Source organism: Chrysemys picta, chromosome 2 (assembly GCF_011386835.1).
Source record: "Chrysemys picta bellii isolate R12L10 chromosome 2, ASM1138683v2, whole genome shotgun sequence".
In the NCBI taxonomy this organism is placed as follows: domain Eukaryota; kingdom Metazoa; phylum Chordata; order Testudines; family Emydidae; genus Chrysemys; species Chrysemys picta.
The window spans coordinates 210,877,242-210,904,062 of NC_088792.1; the positions used below are offsets into that span (position 1 = coordinate 210,877,242).

General features: G+C 44.7%; 1 protein-coding gene across 4 annotated transcripts in view; it reads left to right on the forward strand.

Moving 5' to 3' along the window:
* Positions 1-5,549: 5,549 nt before the first annotated feature.
* RMC1 (regulator of MON1-CCZ1) overlaps positions 5,550-26,821 on the forward strand; it is a 31,460-nt gene continuing 10,188 nt past the window's right edge. For 3 of the 4 annotated variants that reach the window (XR_010598015.1, XM_005282776.3, XM_024099572.3), the window contains exons 1-9: positions 5,550-5,754; positions 10,867-10,943; positions 15,070-15,154; positions 15,739-15,795; positions 17,516-17,602; positions 21,122-21,262; positions 22,933-23,036; positions 23,582-23,671; positions 23,757-23,862. Coding sequence is in view for 3 of the 4 variants with exons in the window: in XM_005282776.3 (XP_005282833.2) it covers positions 5,656-5,754; positions 10,867-10,943; positions 15,070-15,154; positions 15,739-15,795; positions 17,516-17,602; positions 21,122-21,262; positions 22,933-23,036; positions 23,582-23,671; positions 23,757-23,862 (846 nt within the window). In the remaining variant the exon portion in view is untranslated. Of the gene's footprint in view, positions 5,755-9,508; positions 9,552-10,866; positions 10,944-15,069; positions 15,155-15,738; positions 15,796-17,515; positions 17,603-21,121; positions 21,263-22,932; positions 23,037-23,581; positions 23,672-23,756; positions 23,863-26,821 lie in introns of all 4 variants that reach the window. The other variant, XM_042854841.2, reaches the window with a different exon arrangement.

Genomic DNA, 26,821 nt, shown 5'->3' on the forward strand with positions numbered 1-26,821 from the left:
TGTTGAGAAGAGACAGGACGACCTTTCATTCTGTCTGCCATTGCCACAAATAACTGCACCAAGTTTCGGAAAAGTTTTGTTCTCTCGATGTAGAATGCTAGCGCTCTGTGGACATCCAATGAGTGAAGTCTTTGTCCCTACCACTTGAGCGCAGTTTAGGATAGAATACCGGGAGGAAGATATCCTGGTTGATGTGAAACTGGGAGACAACCTTTGGGAAGAAAGCCAGGTGAGGTCTCAGCTGGACCTTGTCCTTACGGAACACAGTGTAAGGGGGCTCTGAAGTCAGGGCCTTGAGCTCAGACACCCTCCCGGCTGAGGTTATCACTACCAGAAACACTACCTTGTATGAGAGATGGAGCAGGGAGCGTGTTGCTAAAGGTTCAAAGGGGCAGTCCCAGGAGTCTGGAAAGTATCAGATTGAGGTCCCAAGCCAGGACAGACTGCTGGACCTGCGGGCATAGCCTGTCAAGCCCTTTAAGGAAACAGTAGGCAAAGACTGAGCGGCCTTCTGGACCTGCATGAAAGGCAGAGATGGTGGCCAAGTGAACCCTTATTGATGACATGGACAGCCCCTGCTTCTTGAGATGAAGATAGTTTAATATAAGTGGCACAGAGGCGAGCATCGGGGATGGATGATGCTGCACTGACTGAAAATCTCTTCCATTTAGCAAGGTAGGTAGCCCTGATGGAGGGCTTTCTACTGCCCAGGAGGACTTGCCTAACCAAGTCTGAGCAGGAGTGCTCCATTGGGTTCAGCCATGAAGTTTCCATGCCATGAGATGCAGTGACTCTAGGTTTGGATGTTGGAGACGGCCGCGATCCTGAGTTAGTAAGTCCAGGAGGAGAGGCAAGGTGACTGTAGCTTCCACGGTCATTTGCAGGAGTGATGTGTATCAGTGCTGGCCGGGCCAGGCTGGAGCTATCAGAATCACCAAAGCTTCTTCCCTCCATATCTTGAGAAGCACCTTGTGAATGAGAGGAAAGGGCAGGAATGCATATAGGAGATGGCCTCCCCTTGGGAGGAGGAACGTATCCACGACGGGCTGTGATTCAGGAAGGAGCAAAACTGCTGACACTTCCTGTTGTGTTGTGTGGCGAACAGGTCTATCTGGGGGAAAAACCCACTGATAGAAGATTGAGTTCACGACGTCCGGCTGAAGGGACCACTTGTGACCATGGAACGACCTTCTGAGATGGTCCGCCAACTCATTCTGTACTCCAGAGAGGGTACAATGCTTGCAGGTGTATCAAGTGTTCTACACAGAAGTCCCACAGCGTGAGGGCTTCCTGGCACAGGTGAGAGGAGCGTGTACCCCCGTTTGTTGATATAAAACATCGCTGTGGTGTTGTCTGTCATGACTGATACCCATCTCCCTGCTAGGTGTGCTCGGAAAGTCTGGCATGCCAGGCGTACTGCTCTCAGCTCTCTGATATTGATGTGGAGAGCAAGATCCGCTTGAGACTGGAGGCCTTGTGTTCTGAGGTCTCCCAAATGTGCCCCTCAGCCCAAGTCTGACGCATCCGTTACTAGCAAGAGGGATGGCTGAGGGCTGGTGAACGGTACCCCTGCACATACTACCTGCAGGTCGAGCCACCACAGGAGGCAGTTGAGTACCGGGCGAGGCAGGGTTACAATCCTGTCTAAACTGTCCCGGGCTGCCCGACATACTGATGCCAGCCATGCCTGAAGAGATCGAAGTCTGAGTCTGGCATGCTGTACTAGGTAGGTACAAGCTGCCATATGTCCTAGAAGTTTCAGGCAGTTCCGTGCTGTGGTGGTGGGGGGAAGTGTCTGAGACCTCGAATAATGTTGCCCATGGCTTGAAATCTCACTTCTGGAAGGAATGCGCTGGCATGTTTCGAGTCCAGTACTGCCCCTACAAATTCTATTTTCTGAACCAGGGACAGTGTTGATTTCCCCTCATTCAGTAGCAGGCCCAGTTTGTCAAAAAAAAAAAAAAAAGCTCTTACGAAGGCGACGTGCACGGTAGAAAGGGAACAGTTTGGAGGAAAAGGTTAGGTGGGGTTGATAGTTGTTCTGGTGCGCCATCCTCGCCCGCACCTTCAAAAGGCCAGTTTGGGGCAGGAAGGTGGTTTGGGTTGGCCAGAGCTCTGGCCTGAGGATGGGTGTGGCCTTTTCCTGCCACTCCTGTTCCTTCTCTAGGAACCGTCCTGATGGTTCTGCTGGTAGAAGTGTGGAGGAGGTTGCAGTCTAAAATGTTTCCACTATGTAGCGGGAGTATGGAGGCCCCATGATTTGAGAGTGGCTCTCGATTCCTTTAGGCTATGTAGCCTTTTCTCTCTTTTCTTGGAAAAGAGAGCCGAACCCTCGCATGGGAGATCCTGAATCAAAAATCAGGACAGAGGGTGGGGGATAATAAGTGCCTATATAAGAAAAAGACCCAAAAATCGGGACTGTCCTTATAAAATCGGGACATCTAGTCACCCTATCCTGAATAATCTGTTGGACCTCATAGGGCAGGCCCAAGACCTGGAGCCAGGAGCCCCTTCTCATGGCTGTGCCCATAGCCATCACACGGGTAGCTACATCCAGTGCGGCTTGTAGCGAAGCTCACAAAATGAGCTTCCCCTCCTCCACTAGAGCCGAAAACGCAGCGCAGGAGTCCTGCGGCATCAGCTCCACAAACTTCACCGTTGCCCTGCATGTGTTGTAGTAGTACCTGCTGACAATGGCCTGCTGATTAGAGATGCGGAACTGCCATTTGCCAGTGGAAGAGACCTTTCTCCCGTAAAGGTCAAGTCGTTTTGCCTCCCGATTCTTCAGGGAGGGTCCCTCGAAGCCCTGGTGTTCACATTAGTTGGCAGCATCAACCACAAGAGAATCAGGTGGGGGATGGTCATGTTTAGCCGTAGGGGAAATGAGGCTGGAGTCTACCACAAAGTTTTGTGTTTTCAGAGATGGGCTTTTATAAAAGGCAGGGCAATATGTGCAGGTCTGGAGGGGACAAGGATATCTACCATTGGATCTGCATCCTCCACTACCTCCTCTGTCTGAATGCCCAGGCCCTGAGCAACCTGCCGCAGCAGTTGCTATAGAACACTGCTGTCCTCTAGGGCTGGGGCTGTAGCTGTGTCTGTCAGACCTTCATCTGAAGAAACCCTTCTTGTTACTCTTAACATCTCTTGCTAGCTGCAACTCCAAGTGTGATTTGGCCTTCCTGATTTCACTCCTGCATGCCTGAGCAATGTTTTTATACTCCTCCCTGGTCATTTGTCCAATCTTCCACTTCTTGTAAGCTTCTTTTTTGCGTTTAAGATCAGCAAGGATTTCACTGTTTAGCCAAGCTGGTTGCCTGCCATATTTACTATTCTTTCTACACAGCGGGATGGTTTGTTCCTGCAACCGCAATAAGGATTCTTTAAAATACAGCCAGCTCTCCTGGACCCCTTTGCCCTTCATGTTATTCTCCCAGGGGATCCTGCCCATCTGTTCCCTGAGGGAGTCAAAGTCTGCTTTTCTGAAGTCCAGGGTCCGTATTCTACTGCTCTCCTTTCTTCCTTGTGTCAGGATCCGGAACTCGACCATCTCATGGTCACTGCCTGCCAGGTTCCCATCCACTTTTGCTTCCCCTACTAATTCTTCCCTGTTTGTGAGCAGCAGGTCAAGAAAAGCTCTGCCCCTAGTTGGTTCCTCCAGCACTTGCACCAGGAAATTGTCCCCTACACTTTCCAAAAACTTCCTGGATTGTCTGTGCACCGCTGTATTGCTCTCCCAGCAGATATCAGGGTGATTAAAGTTTCCCATGAGAACCAGGGCCTGCGATCTAGCAACTTCTGCTAGTTGCCAGAAGAAAGCCTCGTGGATGTGGACTACGCTTTGGACAATCAGCTGAGTGCAAAGACTGACTGGGATGCTGAGCTGCTGCCAGCCTAGGAGATGCCTGGAGATGCCTGAGATGAGCCTTGCAGTAGGAAGTAACCCAGAAACGTATAAGAAGACAATGCTTAAATTTAAAGCCTTAACTGGGAATTTCCTGGCATGAGAAAACTGACAGCAACTCCACCACCTAACAGTACTTGCACAGTTTGGGTTGGAGCAGGGATGAAAGTAACATTCAACACTTACCAGTATGGGGGCTGGCCTTAGGGTGACCAGCCAGCAAGTGTGAAAAATCAGGATGGGGATGGGGGGTAATAGGATCCTATATAAGAAAAAGACCCAAAAAGCGGGACCGTCCCTATAAACTCAGGACATCTGGTCACCCAAGCTGGCCTTGGATGGAAGGGGCGGGGCTGGGAGTCAGGCTGGCTGGGGGATACTATCTGCGGTGCCTGGCCCATGCCGCCCGGGCTCCAGCGGTGATTTAAAGGGCCTGGAGCTCTGGCTGCTGCTGCGGTAGCAGCGGCTGGAGCCCTGGGCCCTTCTAAATCACCTGCCCCAAGGCAGCTGCTCCCGTCATCGGCCTGGGGGGGCAAAAGGGTCAATGACATTAAAATGCTTTAAGCAGGATCCTTTCCTGCCGCAGTGCTTTAATGTCAGCTGTGTACAAGCCCCTATCGGTGGCTGCTTTTTACTGGTACACTGTACCGGCCCATATCGGCTTACTTTCAGCCCTGGCTTTGAGACGGAAGCTCTTGCTGGCAAAGGCTGTGCGAACCAGCCTTCTGCTTGCCTTCCCCAAGAGAAGTCTGCAGCTCAGACCTCAGTTGACTGATGTGTAACACCAAAGTTGAGTTTATGTCTGAAAATACTAGTGTGGAGGGAAGAAGATGAACAATTGAGTACATCATGTGTTTAGAAAGTTCAGACATTCTGCAGAAGGGTTGGACATAAACGTCTAGTCATTCTGTACCATTGACACAGTGTAAACACCCAAGAACAGATGGTCCCTACCCTCAGTAGTTCTTAATCTATGAATGGACAGAACCAGGGTAGGGAACAGGGAGGAATCAGAAGGATTTCGCAGCCAAGTTGGATTTGCGATAAACTATACAGCTCTGGGGTTTAAAGAGGGCCTTAAATGTGGACAGGATGAGCCGGGGCCACCAAACCAAGCAGGGGACGAGAGATGGCTGCCTCGAAGCAATGAGGTCAGCAGGGGCTAGGGACGGCGAAGGCGAGGTGGGGGGGGGTGGGGGTGGCCAGGCGGTAGGGGCTCAGGAGTTTGAAATAGCAGGTTTCAGAGTAGCAGCCGTGTTAGTCTGTATCCGCAAAAAGAACAGGATGCATCCGAAGAAGTGGGCTGTAGCCCACGAAAGCTTATGCTCTAATACATTTGTTAGTCTCTAAGGTGCTACAAGTACTTCTGTTCTTTTTGAAATAGCAGAGTGGGGCGAGGCAATGGTGGTGGGATGCGGAGTGAGGTGACAAGGCTGGGGCAGGAGAAGGACTCGCAGCAGCTGGGGAGTGAACGGGCGCTGACAGGCTGCGCTGCCAGGAAGGACGCTAGGTCGGAGCAGGCGGGTCCCACACGGGATGCTTTGCACCCGGCCCCACCCCACAGGTGGCGGGACAGCGCCGAGGCGGGGCAGGGCCCATTCGGCCCCAGGCTCCTCCCCGCGCTCCCGGTCTCCCCCCGCCTTTCGGGGCCAGCAAGTCCCGGATCACGTGCAGGGGGAGCGTGAGCAGGAAGCGGGCGCGCGGCCGGAATCGGATCCGCGGAGGCCGCCGGTCGGGCTGCTCGCGCCGCCATGAGCCGCGGCTGTTACCTGGCGCTGTGCGCGCGGCCCGTGCAATTCGAGAAGGCGAATCCCGTCAACTGCGTCTTCTTCGATGAGGCCAATAAGCAGGTGCGAGGCCGGGGCCCCCTCCCCCCACCCGGCCGGGGCAAAGACCCGCCAGTGGGACTAGCCCGGGCGGGGCTCGCTGCCTGGGCATCGGTCTGAGGCGGTAGCCCACCCGGAGGTGGTAGCCCCGGGGCCCGCTGGGCCGCTCCTCTGCCCCTGCCAAGGCAGGCGGCGCCGCCCTCACACCTCCCCGGGGCATCTCCCAGGCCCTGTGGCCATCAGCCATCGCAGCGGGGGTGGTGCCTGGGCTTGTCCGGTACGAGGCTGGCTGGGCCACGGGGACATCGCCCGCCATGGCCGCTGTGGAGCGACGGCTTAAAAATCCCGCCCGCCCTTGTTAGGGGGGTCGGGAAAGCGCCGACGGCTGCCCCGGCCTTGCAAACCCGTCATGGCAAGGTCCGAGTCGGCGCTGCCTGGGCACAGCTCGTCCTGAGCGGGCTTGTGCCGGAGCGTGGGCTTCCTCCTCCTCGAGATCCCCCGTCCGGCCCTAGCGGAACGGCGCGTTGGGTTGTGGCCCTGGAGACAGGACAGCCCTAGGTGGCTGCAGATGCGGTGTCACGCCCGGAAAATCCAACTGGTGCTCTGGGCTCAGAGTTCTGGTGCGGCTGCTCCCCCTACATGACACGCCTTGATTTATAATTTGAGGGCTAACTTCAAAGTAAAGGCTTAGTAACAATGGCCAGTGCTTGGAAAAGCTCACTCACCTGTGGTGACTAGGCAGTTTACCCTAGTGAATAAGGATGGTGTTACTATATGCAGTGTAGTTGTCTCTCCCATATCCTAGGACCAACCCAGCTACAAGTTCGGTGAGGTAATATCTTTTATTGGATCAACTTCTGTCAGTGAGAGAGACAAGCTTTTTGAAGAAGAGCTCTGTGTTAGCTCGAAAGCTTGTCTCTCTCACTAACAGAAGTTGATCCAATAAAAGATATTATCTCATCCACCTGGTCTCTGTGATGGTCTAAATCAGGGGTCAGCAAAGTTTCAGAAGTGGTGTGCTGAGTCTTCATTTATTCACTTTAATTTAAGGTTTCACGTGCCAGTAATACATTTTAATGTTTTTAGAAGGGCTCTTTTTATAAGTCTATAATATATAACTAAACTATTGTATGTAAGGTAAATAAGGTTTTAAAAATGTTTAAGAAGCTTCATTTAAAATTAAAATAAAAGGCAGAGCCCCCCTGGACCGGTGGCCAGGACCAGGGCAGTGTGAGTGCCACTGAAAATCAGCTCACGTGCTGCCTTTGGCACGCATGCCATAGGTTGCCTACCCCTGGTCTAAATGATCAGTTTCTACATAATTTAAGCTTTCACTTAAAAGAGAAATTTCTAGCTGTGAACTTCAGTCTCCAGTTTCTGCCACTCTTTGTGATCACTAAATTTTTCATATGCCTCTAACTGATTGCAGCCAGCATCTTTGTATCCACCTTTTGATACGGATATCCTGTGCCCCATACTCCTTAATGAGTGCTTTGTTCCAGTTACTTTTTTACCTCACTTCTGACCTCGAGTGAGCAGTTCTTCATCCTCTTCTTTGGTAACAGCCACAAAAGGTTATCCTAATATCAGACTGGTTTAAAAAAAAAAAATCTTAACAAACTAGTTTTTGAGAATAAAGAAAAAATCAAAAGTTAAATGTATTAAATACATTTAATCTAAGGTAACAGTCTTGCTAGATAGGGTAAAATATTACAGTAACAGTTAATTGCAACTTACAGACTGAATATTATAAGAAACAGGAAATATGTTTTTACGTGTGTGGACTGTGCCTAGCGTACTGTTGGTGCTACCCGAATAATACATCTTGGAGATTCTTATGCCTCATCTCCACTTAAAGTTTTACTAGCATAACTATGTGGATAAGGGATGTGATTTTTTTTTTAACATAGATATGCCAGTAGAAAACCTTAGACACAGTTATACTAATAGAAGTCACTTTATAGCAGTATAGTTTAGTTTGCTTTGCTGAACCAGAATAAATTATATAGGTCTAAGTGCTTTTATACTGATATAACTGCATCTGTGCTAGGAAGTTTTCTTGCTTTAGTTATGGTGACTTAGTTAAAGCAACAAAACTTTTAAGTGTGGCCAAGGCCTTAGAGGTTACATGTATGGCCGGGGTTTATACTACCAAGTTTGGTCAGCATAACTATCTTGGTCAAGGGTGTGAAAAAAACATGCCCCCAGATGACATAACTATGTCAGCAAAACCCTCAGACCGCATCTACACTCAAAAGTAAAGTCGACCCTGCTATGTTGCTCGGGGGTGTAAAAAATCCACACCCTTGAGTGACACAGTTAAGCCAACCTAACCCCTGGTGTAGGCAGTGCTAGGTCAACCTACCTGCCTTGTCTGGGGGAGGTTGATTAACTATGTTGATAGGAGAACTCCCTGCTCACTTTAGTGAGTGTCTACACTGAAGTGCTGCAGTGGCTGCTGTAGCATTTCAAGTATAGATAAGCCCTAAGTATAAATGCAGCTATGCTGATAAGAATGCTTCTGTCCAAGTAGCTAATGTCGTGGGAGATGGTGGAGTTGTGTCAACAGAAAAACTCTTTCTATCAGCATAAACTGTATCTACACTAGTGGTTTTTCTCAGTATAACTATATCAGTAAAGCATTTGTAGTGAAGAAAAGGCCTAAGTTTCTGTCCTATTGCTAACATGCTGTTAGGCTCTTTTTCTCAGCTGTGACTCCTTTTATTGTTGCAAACCTTGTACTTGAGGTATTAAGCCTTCTTATTGTCTGACTTTTTAAAAAAAAATTGTACAATAAACTTCGGGACTGATACACAGTTCTCTATTGTGTGCTCCAGTTTTCACGGGATTTGAACTCTGCGTTATTACTAAGCCCCCTTCCTTTTCAGTTTAAACCGATTAAAAAATAAATAAATCCTGGGTTTTACAAAAAGTAGTATTCGTTTTTTTCTGATTTTCACCCTGCTTTTGTATGATTCAAATATATAAAAAATAACTTGATTTATTAGCAAAATACAATACATTGCATGAGATATATATATTACAATAATACATTCGTCTGTGTGTGTATGCAAAGCTGCCTGTTGAATTAAGGCTATGTATTAGTCTAGAAGATATACACAATAAACAAACAGGCACACACGCAAGCCTTTAAGTGCGTGCACATCTGAATGTACTGATTAATCTGATGCTGACCATGTACACATTTCAAGCTGCTGGCAGATAACGGTTTAAAGATCTAACACAATAAAATGGGAAGAAAACGAAAATCGGTATCCGAATACATTTTAGAGCACAAGGAAGTATTCAAAAGTTTAAAAAAAACCAAACAGGCGAAAAGGATGAAGTTGAGTGTATGCGCTGCAAATGGTGTGGCCCAATTATTAAATGTAAATATAGGCTAATAGTTCTAAGTCTACAACAGTAAGCTGTTTATTAAAATTAAAAGTTTTATTTGGGGATTAGAGATGTATTGTTTTCTTTACCTCAGAGGTGGCATTGTGTTTTGAGTTCTGTTTTAGTTCTGCAGTAAACAACATCGAATTCCATTAATCAGAGCATTAATCTACTGAATACTCCCCCCATCCTTCTATCCACCAAAATAAACCCTGATATTTGCCCAGAAAAAATAATAGTTTTTTCCACTGATTTTCACCTGTTTTTGTGATAATAAACACCGATAAATTCCTGGGAAAAATTAAATAAAATAAAAACCGAAAACGAAGGGCACTAATTATTACTTAATAGGGGCTTATTTGATTTTCTTTCCGTTTGGCAGACACAACTTTTCATGGATTCCTTGGAACCTAGATAGATACTAGGTGATTACATTATCCTTTTTACATATCCCTGTATATAGATCTTAACAAAATATCTAAATCCTTTGGATTGCTATGAATAAATGCCTCTTGTTGCTTAAGGTCACTGAATGCTAATTGGTGTCTCTCTTACTGGAGTGTCAAACAAAATATAATTCTCCTTTAGTTGTAATTTTTAAGGTCACTCTTTACTTCCAAATATGACTTCTCTTGGACACCATGATGTCTTGCTTGCCCTTAGGATTGTAGAGAGATCTTTCCGAATGTGAACATATGTACTTGTCTTAGTCTGTGACAGACAGCTCTAGCGTCTCTGCTGTGCCTAGCTTTTCTTAGCCTCAGCAAAGTCAAGTCTGCAAAAGTGATTAAATTTGGTGGTGCAATTCAGCACATGCTGCAGATGTGAAACTGAGGAGTTGTAGCTTTCCAAGTAGTAGAGTGAAATTTTGACCATTAACAGGGGCAGGCACTGGAGCTGTTTGTGGGGTAGAATGACCCAGAAGTAGTGGATAACAATACAACCTGACCGAGTTGCCGCTCTGCCTTCTGTTTGATAAGCTAAAGAGATTTTGTAGGCCAGCCTTAATAGATTTAAGGAGCTCAGACTTGGACTGAAATACAAATATGAATTAAAATGTGTTTAATTATTTTGGTGAAAGTTTGTATGATTTGTGGAAAAAGTGGCATAAGTTGATTTAGCTTTTTATTACAAGTGTCCCCACACAGACTTACACCAAAATAACAAACCTGTTTTAATTCATATAGTTTGTTTTTTCAGTGCAAGTGTATATGTAAACCAGCATTCCTTATTTCTAGATCTCAAATTATTGTTGTAGCTTTCTTCTGAATCCTCTCCACTGGTCAACGTCCATTTTCCAGTGTGGAGACTGGAACTGGACACCATATTCCAGTAATGATCTCACCAGAACTGTAGGCAGAGGTAATATCATCTTCCTAAGCGTATGGGCTATTTCCTTGTTTATACATCCAAGGATTGCACTGGGCCATTTAGCGACACTTGGGGGTTTTGACGTGTGTCCGAATCAAAATATGAATTTGTCTCCAAAACAAAAATGAACTAACACGCTATACTATGTGGTCACAATCAGTGTAGAATTGCTGCTATCTACTCTGCATAAGATGAATTTTTTTAAATTGCTTTTCTTTTTAGAGCTCATCCCTTATATTTGGGTAGAAAAGCAAATGCAGGGTTTTACAGAAATAAGGCTTGTTGAGACCATGATATGACTTTGAGTTAGTTAAGAAGCTATGTCTTAAAATGCATTTTTTAAAAAAAATATGCAATTTTAACTCTTAGGTTTTTGCTGTTCGATCTGGTGGAGCCACTGGGGTGGTTGTTAAAGGCTTGGAGGACAAAAATCCCATTTCATTCAGGTATGATCAGCAAGGTATTTTCATTTGTATTCTGTACTGCTCTAGGATACCATTTGTGATCTTGCAGCTATCTTTCACTGTATACGTCTCTTGGTTGTACTATAGTTTGTCACATAGGTGCAACATCCATGAAGTACTGGAATGTCCTGATCCTGTTACTTTGTTTTAAGAACATATTTTCATTCAATAATAACAAATGCAATAAGTTTACTTATTACCATGTGTGATCAATTGGTTTTTTTCTTAAAACAAAAAACCCGATTGAAGAAAATTGTTAATACTACATTCTGGTTGAAAATTCAAACACACTCAAAACTCGAGAGTTTAAAACAAACAAAAAAGACGTGACTTAGCATAAGTTGTAATTTGACATTATTGGACATTAGCAGTCATATGCACTTACAACATAGGAGGGCCAATTTATGGCAGGTGTGGGAATCATAATTTTGAATTTACCTATTTGTGCATTTAAATTCTCAAGCCATATTTCCTTAATGTAGGTATTGCATTTTAATACAATTAATTTTAATTGTCTAATCTAACTCATATTTCTGTAAAATAGATGGCATCTTTTGCTAACATGCTCTAAACTTCCGTGAATCACAAATTTCCATGTGCCTGTATGGCAGCAGTACCCCCAAAGAAACTACTTATCTGTTCTGTATTTGTGGAAGAACACCTATAAAAATCTGATTAAAGCTCTGTCCTTTTTCGGCCTCCTATTCACTAGGAAAAAATGTATATTTTTATTAACATATCATAAATTATTAAGATAATGGCATCAGAAATAGGGTTACCATATTTCAACAAGCAAAAAAGAGGACGGGAGGAGCCCCGCCCTAGCCCCGCCCCTGCCCCTCCCACTTCCCGCCCCCCCAGAACCCCCAACCCTCCCCCCGTTCCTTGTCCCCTGACTGCCCCCTCCTGGGACCCCTGCCCCTAACTGCCCCCCGGGACTCCACTCCGTATCTAAGCCTCCTTGCCTCTTGTCCCCTGACTGCCCCAACCCTTATCCACACCCCCACCCCCAGACAGACCCCTGGGACTCCCACGCCCCATCCAACCACTCCCCACCCCCTGACAGCCCCCCCCCAGAACTCCCAACCCATCTAAACCCCTCTGCTCCCTGTCCCCTGACTGCTCCGATCCCTCTCCGCACTCCTGCCCCCGACAGCCCCCCCCAGAACTCCCAACCCATCTAAACCCCTCTGCTCCCTGTCCCCTGACTGCTCCGATCCATCTCCCCACTCCTGCCCCCTGACAGCCCCCCCCAGAACTCCCGATCCATCTAAACCCCTCTGCTCCCTGTCCCCTGACTGCTCCGATCCCTCTCCCCACTCCTGCCCCCTGACAGCCCCCCCCAGAACTCCCGATCCATCTAAACCCCTCTGCTCCCTGTCCCCTGACTGCTCCGATCCCTCTCCCCACTCCTGCCCCCTGACAGCCCCCCCCAGAACTCCTGATCCATCTAAACCTCTCTGCTCCCTGTCCCCTGACTGCTCCGATCCCTCTCCGCACTCCTGCCCCCTGACAGCCCCCCCCAGAACTCCCAACCCATCTAAACCCCTCTGCTCCCTGTCCCCTGACTGCTCCGATCCCTCTCCGCACTCCTGCCCCCTGACAGCCCCCCCCAGAACTCCCAACCCATCTAAACCCCTCTGCTCCCTGTCCCCTGACTGCTCCAATCCCTCTCCCCACTCCTGCCCCCTGACAGCCCCCCCCAGAACTCCCGATCCATCTAAACCCCTCTGCTCCCTGTCCCCTGACTGCTCCGATCCCTCTCCCCACTCCTGCCCCCTGACAGCTCCCCCCCAGAACTCCCAGCCCATCTAAACCCCTCTGCTCCCTGTCCCCTGACTGCTCCGATCCCTCTCCCCACTCCTGCCCCCTGACAGCTCCCCCCCAGAACTCCCAGCCCATCTAAACCCCTCTGCTCCCTGTCCCCTGACTGCTCCGATCCCTCTCCCCACTCCTGCCCCCTGCCCCCCCCTTACCCTGCTGCTCAGAACAGGGTGTTGGGCTCTGTGCCAGCCGGACACATGGCTGAGCTCCCCTGCACAACACAAAACCCGGTCCCTGGCCCTGCACAGGGTTGCCGGAGCGGGCTGCAGGAGGAGGAGCTGCCGGCCGGCTCAGAATGCAGGGAAGGGGGGGTGGGAGGAGGAAGCTGCTCCGGAGTCCAGCCCGGGACTTTCCTGCAGCCCTCCCAGCCGCTCGCTCTGCCTGGGGGGAAATCCCGGACATTGTGAGTGCTTTACAAATTCCCCCCGGACGCTATTTTTAGCACACAAAAGGAGGACATGTCCGGGTAAATCCGGACGAATGGTAACCCTAATCAAAAATAAACATATAAAGTTTGTAGATGATACCAAGATGAGAGGGGTTGCAAGTGCTTGGAGGATAGGATTGAAATTCAAAATGATCTGGACAAACTGGAGAAATGGTCTGAAGTAAGAAGGATGAAATTCAATGAGGACAAATGCAAAGTACTCCATTTAGGAAGGAACAATCAATTGCACACATACAAAATGGGAAATGACTGGAAAGAGTACTGTGGAAGTGGATCTGGGGGTTATAGTGGATCACAAGCTAAATGAGAGTTGTCAGTCTCACAAAGTTGCAAAAAAAGCAAACATCAGCAGGAGTGTTGTAAGAAAGACACAAGAAGTAATTCTTCCACTCTACTCCACACTGATAAGGCCTCAACTGGAGTATTGCGTCCAATTCTGGGTGCTGCATTTCAAGAAAGATGTGGACAAATTGGAGGAAGTCCAGAGGAGAGCACAAAAATGATTAAAGATTGAGAAAACATGACCTATGAGGAAAGATTGAAAAAATTGGGTTTGTTTAGTGTGGCGAGGAGGAAACTGAAGGGGACAAACTTTTAAGTATATAAAGTATATAAAGGAGGAGGGTGAAAATTTGTTCTCCTTAACATCTGAGGATAGGACAAGAAGCAATGGGCTTAAATTGCAGGAAGGGAGGTTAGGTTGGTCATTAGGAAAGACTTCTAACTGTCAGGGTAGTTAGGCCCTGGAACAAATTGCCTAGGGAGTTTGTGGAATCTCTGTCATTGGATGTTTTTTAGAAATAGGTTACACTTGTCAGGAATGGTCTAGTTATTAGTTAGCCCTGCCTTGAGTGCAGGGGACTGGACTAGATGACCTATTGAGATCCCTTGCAGTCCTACAGTTCTGTGATTCTATGATAAAATCCTAGTGTGGACAAGACAACTGTACATCTAACACATGTTAGCAGATCAGGATATCTTTCAAGGCCATGAGTGCCTTCAGTTCTGACATCAGTGGGATTTGCAGGTGTGGCAAATTCCAGGAAGTCCTCCGTACCTTGTAGGTTGGAACCAAAATCCATCTCTCTCAGTTGACTGTCTCTCCCCTAGTGTTTAGCTTGACTTGCTGACGCATGTTAAAATTACAACGGCTTTGTCCCCACTAAGATTTTTCTGCTTGTTAGTTAACATGATAAAAATATATCTTTTTTCCGCTCCCAGTGTGGCTGTGCCCTTTTACACTAATTTCAGGATCCACAGGTATCCGAGTGCAGGTCTACAAGTGCTTAGCAGTCTATCTTGCCAATTAGTAAATAGTTTTAGAACACAGAGGCAAAGTTACTAGTCCTGCAATGTCACTGACATCAGTGGGATTGAGAGTATTCAGCACCTTTGCACAATCAGGCACAAAGCGAGCATTCTGTTTTTTACATTACATTGAGCTATAGTTTTCTGTCATGCATTCAGTTAGAATTAGAATATGAGCAAAGTTCATAATTCTTCCTTTAATTCCATTTCATAGTAGCAATAAGACAGTCAAGGCAGAGCATTTCTTGGAAGCTATTGAATCTTGTGTGTGGCTATAATCATTTGTAACTCCATAATAGACTTGATTCATTCAGTAATTCTTCAGGAATATACTGCCTGTTGTATCTTGATGCATCGATATTGGCCCTTATAGTTGTCTTTACTAGTTGTGTAAGTTGTACACAAAAATGTCTGCCTTACATTTTGCTTATCTGTTCTCTTTTTTAAGAAATAGCAGCTGTTAAAATTCTGTAACAAATGATTACATGATAGAAATATACTTCTACTGATTTGTGTGTGTGTGTGTAGAATGGAAGACAAAGGGGAAGTGAAATGCATCAAGTTTTCCTTGGGGAACAAGATATTGGCTGTTCAGAGAACCTCAAAGAGTGTGGTAAGAAATTTTGCTATAAACATAGAAAGCTGGAACTAGAACTCTGGCCCTTCAGGTCCGAAAACACAGGTCTCTGCCATACAAGCTAAAAGAGTTCCTCTGTCTGACAACCAAAGTAATAGTTTCCTGATCCCTTCTGTGACTGAGCCAGGAGAGGTCACCATCCTCACTCTCTGATGCACAAAAAGCCATTCCCCCCCCCCCCCCCCCCCGAAGATCTGATGACATCTGTGGATGCAAGTAGTCACTCTTGCTGTCCACTCTGTGAGGGACAAACCCTTCAGGATCAGCGTCTGACCATTCTGAATTGAAATTTATTTCCTAGCTCTTCCAGGACTTTTTTTCTTCTGAAGGAATGATTTAGCCTTAAAAGTGTAAACTTTTAATGAAAATTGATTTCTTCCCATGAAGAATTGGCTAGGAGACAGGATTATTTCTCCAAGTGGAAAAGAAGCATTGTAGTGTTTTACACTAGTATATCTAATCCAGAATAGGTAGAGATGGTAAATTTACTCATCTCCTGTTTTGTGCTCATCAGATTCAATGCTTCATAGTTGCTAATGTTCTAATATTACTTATTTCAGGACTTTTTGAACTTTATTCCAGACTGCCCTCAACTAGAATATACACAGGAATGCAAGGTATGTTGTGAATTCACTTCTTTAGTTTAAATGAAGTGCTAATACAAAGCTGGCTGTTTTGTATAGATTCTCTGAACCATTGATGCACATGAATAGTGACATGAGTGAAGTGTGTTCCAGGATTCTGTTCTTGGTAGCATCTGAGATTCAGAAATTAGTTCCCTAGTAATTTTTTTCTGCATATGTAACCAAACCCTGTGTGGGCTGCCAGTGAGCATGACTTGGAGACCTTCAGCGCCAAAAGCATCAACCCTCTATTGCTTGATCTAAAGGACTAATGAGAGAGACTCCCATTGACTTCGGTGAATATTGGAGCAGGCCCTAGGACCCTTAGCAGGAAGCAGCAACATGCCATAAACTTTGTATGTGAACCAGCTGCTAGAGGGAGTGAAAGGACTATACTTTCCTAGTGTGGGTTACTCTCCCCAGGACCGTATACTGCAAGGTGGTGAGTGCCCCTTAGCTCTCATATCAGTGGGAACAGAGGATGCTCAGCACCTGGCAGAGTTGGATCCGCATTTCCCATTTGACTGCCCCAAAATACAATTTCTCTTTCCGTTTAGTGCTTCCCTCTGCACTTTGATTCTAATGGAAGTATTTGATAGCTTTTGGTAGAATAGTTAATGGCTGTGACAATATGACTCAAACTGGTAACATTTTACAGTTATTATGGTTGAATATGTTTAGCTCTTACAAGCAGTTGTTTTAGAACTTGCACTAGTTGTCCCCTGAGTGGCGACATGTGCTGCTTCCACAGTATTTCCAGCCTTTTCTGGAGCCAAACTCGGGGGACTGGAACAGGAAATTGCCAGGGTATTAGTAATGCTAAGTCACTAACGAATCCAGACCACTTTAGCACGGTGATCAAATAACTAATGTGAAATGACGGCGGAGTTTCGGTGGGTGTCTCTCTCAATCCGGTCTTTTGGGGACTATTATCCATATTACCCAGACCACCACTATGTTTGGCTCTATTGGACATGGAAGCTGAATCGCATGCTCTCCTACAGTTTGTCTCGCAGTCAGGGTTGTGAGGATAAGAGGACAGCATAAGTATCCCCTTTTTTTTTTCATTGCTGTATCTTTTATGGATTTTTTTACAAAAAGAGGATTTAGTACCTTTATAAATGTAAGACCGTCTCTTCACAATAGCTTTCCAATAATAACAATGAAAGAATGGTTCAGCATGACATCTCTGTAGATAATTATTATAATAATAATAATCCATGTATTACTCTGTGACTGTACAAGAAGATGTGTGCAAATACCAACAGAGAGGCTGAAGAAGTATTTCAGGTAGTACTTGTGAAAGGTGCTAGATGAGGGTCATAAAATAGACATACTACACCTCTACCCCGATATAACGCGACCCGATATAACACAAATTCGGATATAACGCGGTAAAGCAGTGCTCTGGGGGGGCTGCGCACTCCGGCAGATCAAAGCAAGTTCGATTAATTCGGTTTCACCTATAATGCGGTAAGATTTTTTGGCTCCCAAGGACAGCGTTATATCGGGGTAGAGGTGTATTATGATTTGGTACCCTGCATGGCTGTACTTCCTGCAGTTAGACCAATAATGGGTCTACCAGGCAAACCAAAACTGAAATATACTAGGGTAGATGCAAAAGTTCCCAGATTCTTCACTAAAATTTTACTTGTTTATATGGATAGTTAATAAATTTTTACTAAAATCTGTTTATATCTTCTTTTAATAAAAGACCAAGAATGCCAACATTTTAGGATTTTGCTGGACAAGTTCTACAGAAATTGTCTTCATAACAGATCAAGGAATTGAATTCTATCAGGTAATCCAAATAATTGTCTTGTAAAAATGTGCATATTTGGAAATTTCAGCATTACATTTTATTGTTGCTTAGAGGTTAAATGTCTTAATTATCTTGCAGTCCCTGGCTCTGAACTTCTTACCTCTAGGTCTGAACTGTTTAGTATGATTATACAAGGAAACTGACAGCCAGAGATAAGGGAAAAGTGAATGTTTTATCCTGGAGAATTTTTTGATGTTTTTGCTTTTAGAGAGTTGAATGCAATTTTTTTTGGACATTGTATATGTTGTAGTTTTACTATCATAACAACCTATTCATGCTGTTACTGGAAAATATACTCCAGTGAGAAGGATTTAATTAATCTATTTAGCAACTCTGGCTTAGTAAACCTCTTTAATTATAATAAAATTAATATAAATGTTAACAAATTTGAATTTTTTTTACTTCATGCAAAGTAAAGCAGCAATATATTTAAGAGTGCACAAATTCAGTGCTAAGTTTAACAGAGTTAATGCCCATCAGCTAAGGCCATGTCACACCTGCCCATCTCTGACATGTTCCATATACCATCTTAAACCCATCTCCCTCCCATCTTGTCCTAATTCCTTAATTGCTGAGTTCTCCTCAGGCTTTTGTATTTAACTTGTGTGCTGTTGGAGTGACCTACTGGATAAACATTCCTCTTTCTGGTGATTAGATGAATATTTTCTGAAAATACTATTGGAGTGTGTTGATCATGTGGAGCAAGTGATAAGGCAGTGGTTGAATTAAAAACAAATCAAAAACCCATAGAATAAACTTGTGAGCATTGGACTGCAGAACTAAATCATCTATTGTTTCTCACTTGACTTCAGTGAGGTCCCACGTGTACCAGGAGTCTACCCATGTGAAGCAAGCTGTGGGATCACAGCCCACTATTATAAGAATTTTGGAGTAGGGACTGACTTCTGTATGTACCGTCCGAGGTGGATTGATTAAAATCAGTGATATTCATGATTTAAATCAGCAAGCAGGGAATCTTGATTTAAATAATAGATTTTAATCTTGTTTTGTATTTATACTTCTTAGTTATTTTCCTAAAGATAGGTTCATTCTCATTGATTGGTATAACCATTACAATTATTGATTTGCTACTAACTATAGTCTTTCCACTAAATTGGCTGGTAAATTTGGTAACCAGGAGGATATACTATATCTATAGGCATTTATTTAAACAATTATATAGCTTAACATACATTTTATTCTGATTCATACTTTTTACATCTTTTATGTTAAAAAATAGCAAATGACACACTTTTTTTTTTTTTTTTACTCATTGGTGTCAAGCTGCATTTGGATGGAAATTGGAATTGCATTAAAAATGCGCAAAAGCAGTATTGTAAAATTTGCTTTTATTAAATAAAACTGCCTTAAATGTGCTAGATACATAAGAAAAATAAGCTTATCAAAACACATTTTGCATTTAAAACTGATTTATTAAACAAATGAAGTATTAACTGTAGTTAGTGAATTGACAGATTGTTTCTAGTCATCATGGGACAGATTTTCAAAGGTATTTAGGAGCCTAAAGATACAGATATGTGCTTAATTGGTTTTTTTCAAAGCGCCTAAACACCATGGGAGATAGGCTAGGGTTACCATATTTCAGCAAGCAAAAAAGAGGATGGGAGGAACCCCGCCCTAGCCCCACCCCCATCCTGCCCTAGCCCTGCCCCCCTCAGAACTCCCAACCCTCCCCCCGCTCTTTGTCCTCTGACTGCCCCTTCCTGGGAACCCTGACCCTAACTGCCCCCCAGGACTTCACCCCCTACCTAAGCCTCCCTGCCTCTTGTCCCCTGACTGCCCCCTCCTGAGACCCTCCCCCCATCCTAACTGGATCCCTAGGACCGTACCCCCTACCGGTACCCTGACTGCCCCAACCCTTATCCACACCCCCACCCCCAGACAGACTCCCACGCCCCATCCAACCACTCCCCACCCCCAGACAGACCCCTGGGACTCCCACGCCCCATCCAACCACTCCCCACCCCCTGACAGCCCCCCCCGAACTCCCGACCCATCTAAACCTCTCTGCTCCCTGTCCCCTGACTGCTCCGATCCCTCTCCCCACTCCTGCGCCCTGACAGCTCCGCCCCCAGAACTCCCAACGCCCCCCCCCCCGCTCCTTGTCCCCTGACTGCCCCCTCCTGGGACCCCTGCTCCTAACTGCCCTCCAGAACCCCACCCCCTACCTAAGCCTTCCTGTTCCTTGTCCCCTAACTGCCCCCTCCTAAGATCCCCCCCCACCCTAACTGCCCCCCAGGACCCTACCCCCTACCTGTACCCCGACTGCCCAAAACCTTATCCACACCCCTCCATAAAGCTCCCCCCCTGAACTCCCGACCCCCCCCCCGTCTCTTGACTGCCCCCTCCAAAACCTCCCTGCCCCTTCTCCGACCCCCTGGCCCCCTTGTTGTTGGCCTTCGCCTAACGTCTCTGTGAACTTGCTCAGGAACGGCCTGAGCCGTTCATCCCGGCACGCTGGGCAGCAGTGGAGGAGGAGCTCCAGACTGCCGGAGGCGATCTGCGAATGCAGGGAGGGAGGGAGTGATCTCTGCTGCAGGGGAAGCGGAGGAGAGGCTCTCTCTGGCTGTCGGAGCCCCATGTAAGTGGCACCATCCGGCTGGCTGCCCTGTTAGCCGCGCGCGCTCTGCATGGGGCGGGGGAGTCCGGACATTTACAAATTCCCCCCGGACGCTATTTTTAGCTCAAAAAGCCGGACATATCCGGGGGAATCCGGACGAATGGTAACCCTAAGATAGGCATCTAACCTGCTTAGGCACTTTTGAAAATTCCACTAGGGGCTTAAAGGTGTTTGAACATCTGGCCCCACCCAGGTTCTTAAAAGTGTTTAGAACGGGTATGTCTCATCCTCTCCCAAATGTATTTTTTATCCATAGCTTACATATGTATAAGCTTTCCTGCTTTTTTTCAACTCCCAGTCAATTTCTCAACTTAGAACTAGTCCAAATGAAGAAAATAGTTTCTCTGCACCTGCTAACTAAACTGAAACCAAAAGAAATTAAGACAAAAGCTTTTTGCCCAACAGAAACTGAAAGCATTTGCATTAGGAAAAATGTAAACATCAGCATTTGCTGCATTTTAAAGACTGAAAATAATATAGATACTTACTTAATGCAGTACGTGACATTGTCACATTTGTAAATGTTGAGTTGACCTGAAAAGGTTAAGATATTTTTCCCCTGATCCTGTCTATAACTGAATAAACATCACCTTTTAACGACTTAAAATTTGAGGAGGGCTCATTTGATGCTGCATATTTATTTAAATAGATTTTTTAATAGACAATAAGTTTAGGCTTTAACATAGGGTATCATAATTTAAAATTGAACAAGATTTATTTTCAAAAAGAAAAATGTATTTAAATCTATTTTTATTTAAAAAATCATCAATATTTATCCATCCTGGTGGGGCACCTAGTACAGTGTGGCCACTTGCTGCTACTGGAATAGTAAAGGTGCTATTACTTTGTGTCTCCAGGTATTACCAGAGAAGCGAAGTTTGAAACTGGTGAAAAATCAGAATATCAATGTAAACTGGTACATGTATTGCCCGGAGAGTTCTGTCATTCTGCTGTCGACTACAGTCCTCGGCAATGTCCTCCAGCCATTCTATTTCAAGGTAAGGGACACATTCCCAATCTTGAGTTTTGTTTGATACATTGGGTTTTTCAGGTGACTGTCTCCTCCCCCTTTCCTCCCCCCACACCCCTGTGTTGGTCTTTTCTATTTTTAGTTTCCTCCTAGATGTGTAATGGTTCCAGTCCCTCATACAAACAAAAATAAAAAAGCAGACAAAATGAAAACCTACACACCAGTCTTTCTCTCTATGAGTAGAGAAGGGAAAGATTTCTATTTGTAAATACTTGGGAGACACTAACACTAGATAGATCTGCCTTCACAGGGAAGTGAGTTAAGATGATGCTGGATAGCTGACATTAGAGGAGTAATGCAGCAAAAGCAAAATCATTGATACATACATTTTGGTGGCCCAGTGACTTGACAAAAGGATTATGATACCTTTCCAGAAATTACCCTTTCAATTAAATACATTTAAACAGAACTCTAAAATCCAACCCCAGTAGCAACTGTAGTAGCCTAAGCTTTCAATTTCTGCACAATGTGATCTTTTGTTTAAAGGAAAAACTAAGTTTCTAGTTCTCTTGCTTGTAACTGTAACCTTCCAAATGTGAATGAATACATTGTTCTCTTCTTGAGCCTGCAGAGACAACTGCGTAGTTGTTCCCAAGCATCACTAATGACACTGAAAAGATTCGTGTTACTTCTGCAGCTGCTGTTTCAAATCCTTTAGGCAGCATTTCAGTCTGACAAGAATCAGACCTGTTTCACACTGCTGTGGCTTGAGGAAAGCTATGACTATGAGCTCAGCAGCTGGACACTGAAAATATTCATGGGAGAAGGGGGTTCCATGAGGGGTAGAACTGCACTTCTTTCTTCCCCCCCCCCCCCAATCTCCAAAGAAGCAGAAGTCTTTGAGTGGGGTGAAGAGAGCACACCCCTTCCTTCCAGCTGTTGGAGGAGGTAAAATGGGGGTTTCCCATGTATCATGCCTGCTGGCTCCAGTTTACATGAAAGGAACCCCCAAGCAGGATCCTGGGACAGCAGTGTGCCAAGAGTCTTGGCATCTTCCCAGCAGATGGCGGGATGAAGGCATGGGCTTCTGATCAGGGTCTTGCCAAAGACCTTGCTGGCTAATAGGTACCCATTGAATTTTTTCAACTTCTCAATTAAAATGTTAATATTGTTATAACTTCCTGAAGAGACCTTTGAAGATACAAAATTTGAAATAAACCTTTCAGGAGAGGTCAGTTGTAAAAAGAAACGCTTCCATGATCGATGTAAGGCTTCTACCCTCACCTCAAAAAGGCTGAGTGCCTATTGCGTGGTCAGCTCCTCTGAAAATCAAGCCATTCTGGTCTCGAATTCCAGACTCAACTGTAAATGAGTTTGACTATAGATTCTTGTATTAGTTTAATTAATTTGAAAGGGAAGCCTAAGACCTCATTCACTGAAACTGGTGCAGTAGAATGTTAAAGTAATAATTCTGCTGTTCATATAGTGCCTACCAAAACAGGGATGGGGCTATACTACAAATAGTAGTAAATAAATGAGTTGATTGCTCTAAAAGCTTCTCTTCTTTTTGGAACAGTATTGCCCCTTCTCACAACTAGTGGGTGCCATTCATATTATCACAGGCCTTCATAGTTGAGAAACATAGAAGAAACTTTTTCTAGACTAGACTTGACAGACTGAAACTTTTTTTTTAAACAGGGAGGAACAATGTCAAAATTATCAAAGTTTGAAATTGAATTGCCTGCAGCACCCAAGTCCTCCAAACTCAGCCTTTCTGAAAGAGATATTGCTATGGCTACAATGTACGTACCACTGAATAATCAGTCTTTTCCTTCATTTAAAGGGTATTGACAGCTTATGTAGTGGAGATCCAGAGAGGAGGGTAAAGTCCAGTCATGGTAAAATGACTTGTCTGCTTTTTATCTTATAATAGAGTATTGTTAAAGTGCTTGGTACTGGACTGAACGTAAAGGAGCCTAAAGAACTCTTATAAAAAGATAGAACTGATTAGGAAGTGAATGAGTCTCTATCACTTGAGAGATGTAAAACTAAATATTACAAAAGGTTGGTAAATGTACAATAGAGAACAATCTTGTATGGACAGAGCTAGCCTGAATGATAGATGTTTGTCACCTAATTTAGATTCTGTAAGCAACCTGACTTATGTGTAACTTCATGTGAATTGTTTTGTGAGGGGGAAGCAATGTGACCATGACAGACTGGTCAGACACTGCAGTAATAGGATAACTTGCTGTCTTCATTGCAGAAAGGGTCTCCTAGGTGCAATTTTTCTGCTAGTATATTCATTTATTTGAAGAATAACATTTTAATCATGTTGTTTTGTTAGATATGAGCAGCTTTATGTTCTCTATCTGAGGCATCATTCAAGGACTTCCAATAGTACCGGAGCAGAAGTAGTCCTTTATCATTTACCAAGGTAAGTTGTGTTTTGGTTTTTGTTTTTAGATATAAATTACCTTGCTGATCAATGCCTCTTATCTCTGATGTTAATGTTTTCATAGGGAAAGCTCCTGTAAGAAGATGCATATATTAAAGTTGAACAGGACAGGGAAGTTTGCATTGAATGTTGTAGATAACTTGGTGGTAGTTCATCATCAGGACACTGAGGTATGATCTGCCTACAAATTATTTATACCTTGTCTTCAAAGTTTATGCTAGATTTTCTGGAGGCAATGGGCCTGTTCCTTCAAATACTTTTGCATGTGCTTAGTCTTTCCAAGTAAAGCTAAGTGTTTTCAGGATCAGGGCCCAAATTTGTAATTTACAGAGGGAAAAAATCCCACTCCTAATTGTAATGCGTTCGAATGAAAATCATAATTCAGATCTATCTTCTTTTCAGTTTCTCATTTCTCTCTCTCTCTTTAAAAAAAAAAAGGTTGGTGGGCATAAAATGGTCTACTTCTCTCAGCCTAAAGGTTTATATGTCTACAGCTGGAGCAAAGCTGGTTCAGCCATTAAAAGCCCCGTCTCCCTCTAATGATTAGAAACTTTGTATTCTAATAACTCAAATGGTTGCAGCTAAAAACTGATCTTGATTTTTAAGTCTCAAACAGATCTTAAAAAGCCACATATGGGGAGAAAATAATAGTTCACACTAATTTTATTTATTTATTTATTTGTAAAGTGTGTACAAAAGAACTTTTCCATCTCTCTGTTTTGGGCCAGGGGCATGTGTTATACTGGCTTAGTTGCATCCTATAAACAAATTTTATTTTGTAGTATAGTGGATGTAGAGTAATGCCTACTACTATTCAGATTGCAAAACAGCTACCATTCTAGAAGCCTGTCATTTTCATGGTCTTGACTCTCCAAAACATTCATCTTTTTGGAGGCTGTCTTTCTATCTCTTGCTTCAAAAGTGATGCTTATTTTTGAGGAAAGTTTGAGCAAAATCTTTCTGTATATTTTTGAGTTATAGGAGAAGGGTAAAACTACTTCCCTGTTGTGTGTGTTGTGTTGTAATAAAATACACTTTTCTACAAAGCTATAGCAAAAATAGCTGAAGTTTAAAACTCACCATGGATGTACAGGAGAAGATTATCAAAGGGCAATTAAATGGCCAACTCCCATTGAATAGGAGTTGGTGCCAAACTGCCCTTTGTGCCTTGAAAATCTCTCCCATAGTCCCCATTAGATACCCTGCTTGGTTTTGGGAGGAAAAACAATTGGAGATTGCTTGTGATGAGAAGCAAAGTGATATACTTGCCCCAGAGCCTAATAAAACCCTGTCCCTGCCTTTATCATCACTGTACATTCTCACTGACAAGATCTGGAAGCTTGACTAGCCTGCTGCTCTGACAGTTGCTGGAACAATTTGCATGAGAAGTTGTAAATGTCTCATTGAAACACAATTTCAGTACTGTTTAGCATAGCATAAAATACATGCTATAAAATATACAGGATGTGCAATATGCTGAACTAATGTTCCCATTGGAGCCTTAACTGTTTCCTGAATTTTTTGAGCATTAGCTGTGTAATCCTAAAATAAACCAAAAGACATTGATACTAATGTAGGTTTTTTAATTACTTCATAGTATTTGACTGAAGTAGAGAGAATTAGTCTTTTAAGTCAGTGTTTTTCAAAGTACTGGGTCGCGGCATGTAAGGCACTGGGTCATCTTGCTCCGCACCCAGGGACGCTAGCAGCTCTGGTCAGCACCACCTGGGAAGGGGCCAGCAGCAGGTCTAGCTTCTAGGCCGGGGGGCCACGGGGCTCTGCGCACTGCCTGAGCACTGGCTCCGCATTCCCATTGGCCAGTGGGGTGGTGCCTGCAGGCGAGAGCCGCGTGGAGCCACTTGCAGACCTCCACCTAGGAGCCAGACCTGCTGCTGGCTGCTTCCGGGGCACAGCGTGGTCTGCGGTGCCAGGACAGGCGGAAAGCCTGCCTCTGCACCCTGGCTGCGCCACTGACCAGGAGCTGCCAGAGGTAAGCCCATGCCCCAATCCCCTGCCCCAGCTCTGAGCCCCCCCACAACCTGGAACCCCTTCCTGCACCCCAAACCCCTTATCCCCAGCCCCACCCCAGATCCTGCACCCCCAGAGCCCTGGCCCCCTTCCGCACCCAACCTCCTGCCCCAGCCCAGAGCCCCCTCCCACACTCCAACCCCCTCATCCCCAGCTCTGCTGGGTTGTGGGCATCAACAATTTTCTTCAACTTGGTCCCCCCCAAAAAAGTTTGAAAACCACTGTTTTAAGGCATCTGGAAAAGGGGCCTGAGTTAAGGTTGAGCATTAAATTCTTAACATTGGGAACTTCCTGGCACTTGAGTGTCTGACTTCCCAACCTTAATGTTGCATTCAGGCTAACTTTTACTAACATAGTGCCCCAGTCCTGCAAAAACTCCTAGGCAGATGTTTAATCTTATGCACATAGTAGTCCCATTGAAAGCAGAGCTCTTGCAAGATTGGAGCCTCAATAGTTAATCTGTCTGTGATAAAGGACCGCATAGATAGTGGCTAGATCTTTACTTGCACAAAAGGCTTTTGTCTCCTAAATGAACTCCTTCCAGGCAGCTTAAAAAGAGTTTGGATAATATGCCCCATTAGTAGATGTTGCAGAGCAGGGTTTTTAATTGTCGTTTTAGTGCTGTATGTTAATTTAACATTTTGTACTATACGTTTATTCTCCAGTACTATCTGGGTCAAGCAGCAAGTGCTGGTGTACACATGCAGAAGACAGACAGTACACAATTTGAATAGGTTACATGCCGTTAATTTTAAATTTGCCATGGAGTCCCTGTAATGCAAAGTGTGAGATCTCTCTAATACAGGTCTCCCACAGAGAACACACTGTACTTGTGGCAGAATCACACCATCTGTGTTTTTTAGCTAATATTAACAAAATTCAAACTTGGCTTTAAAGTTAGTGGAAGTCTTGAGACATTACATGAGTCTAATTTTGAGGAAAATATACTTCTGGTAGTTTCGAAAAACCTATAAACAAAGTTAAGTAAGTAACATGATTTAATTATTACAAGAGCAGAGGATGAAATAAATGCAAAAGCATTTGAACATGAATAACTTGAGATGTGGTCTTATAATTGCTGAATATCTGCTCATGGGCATG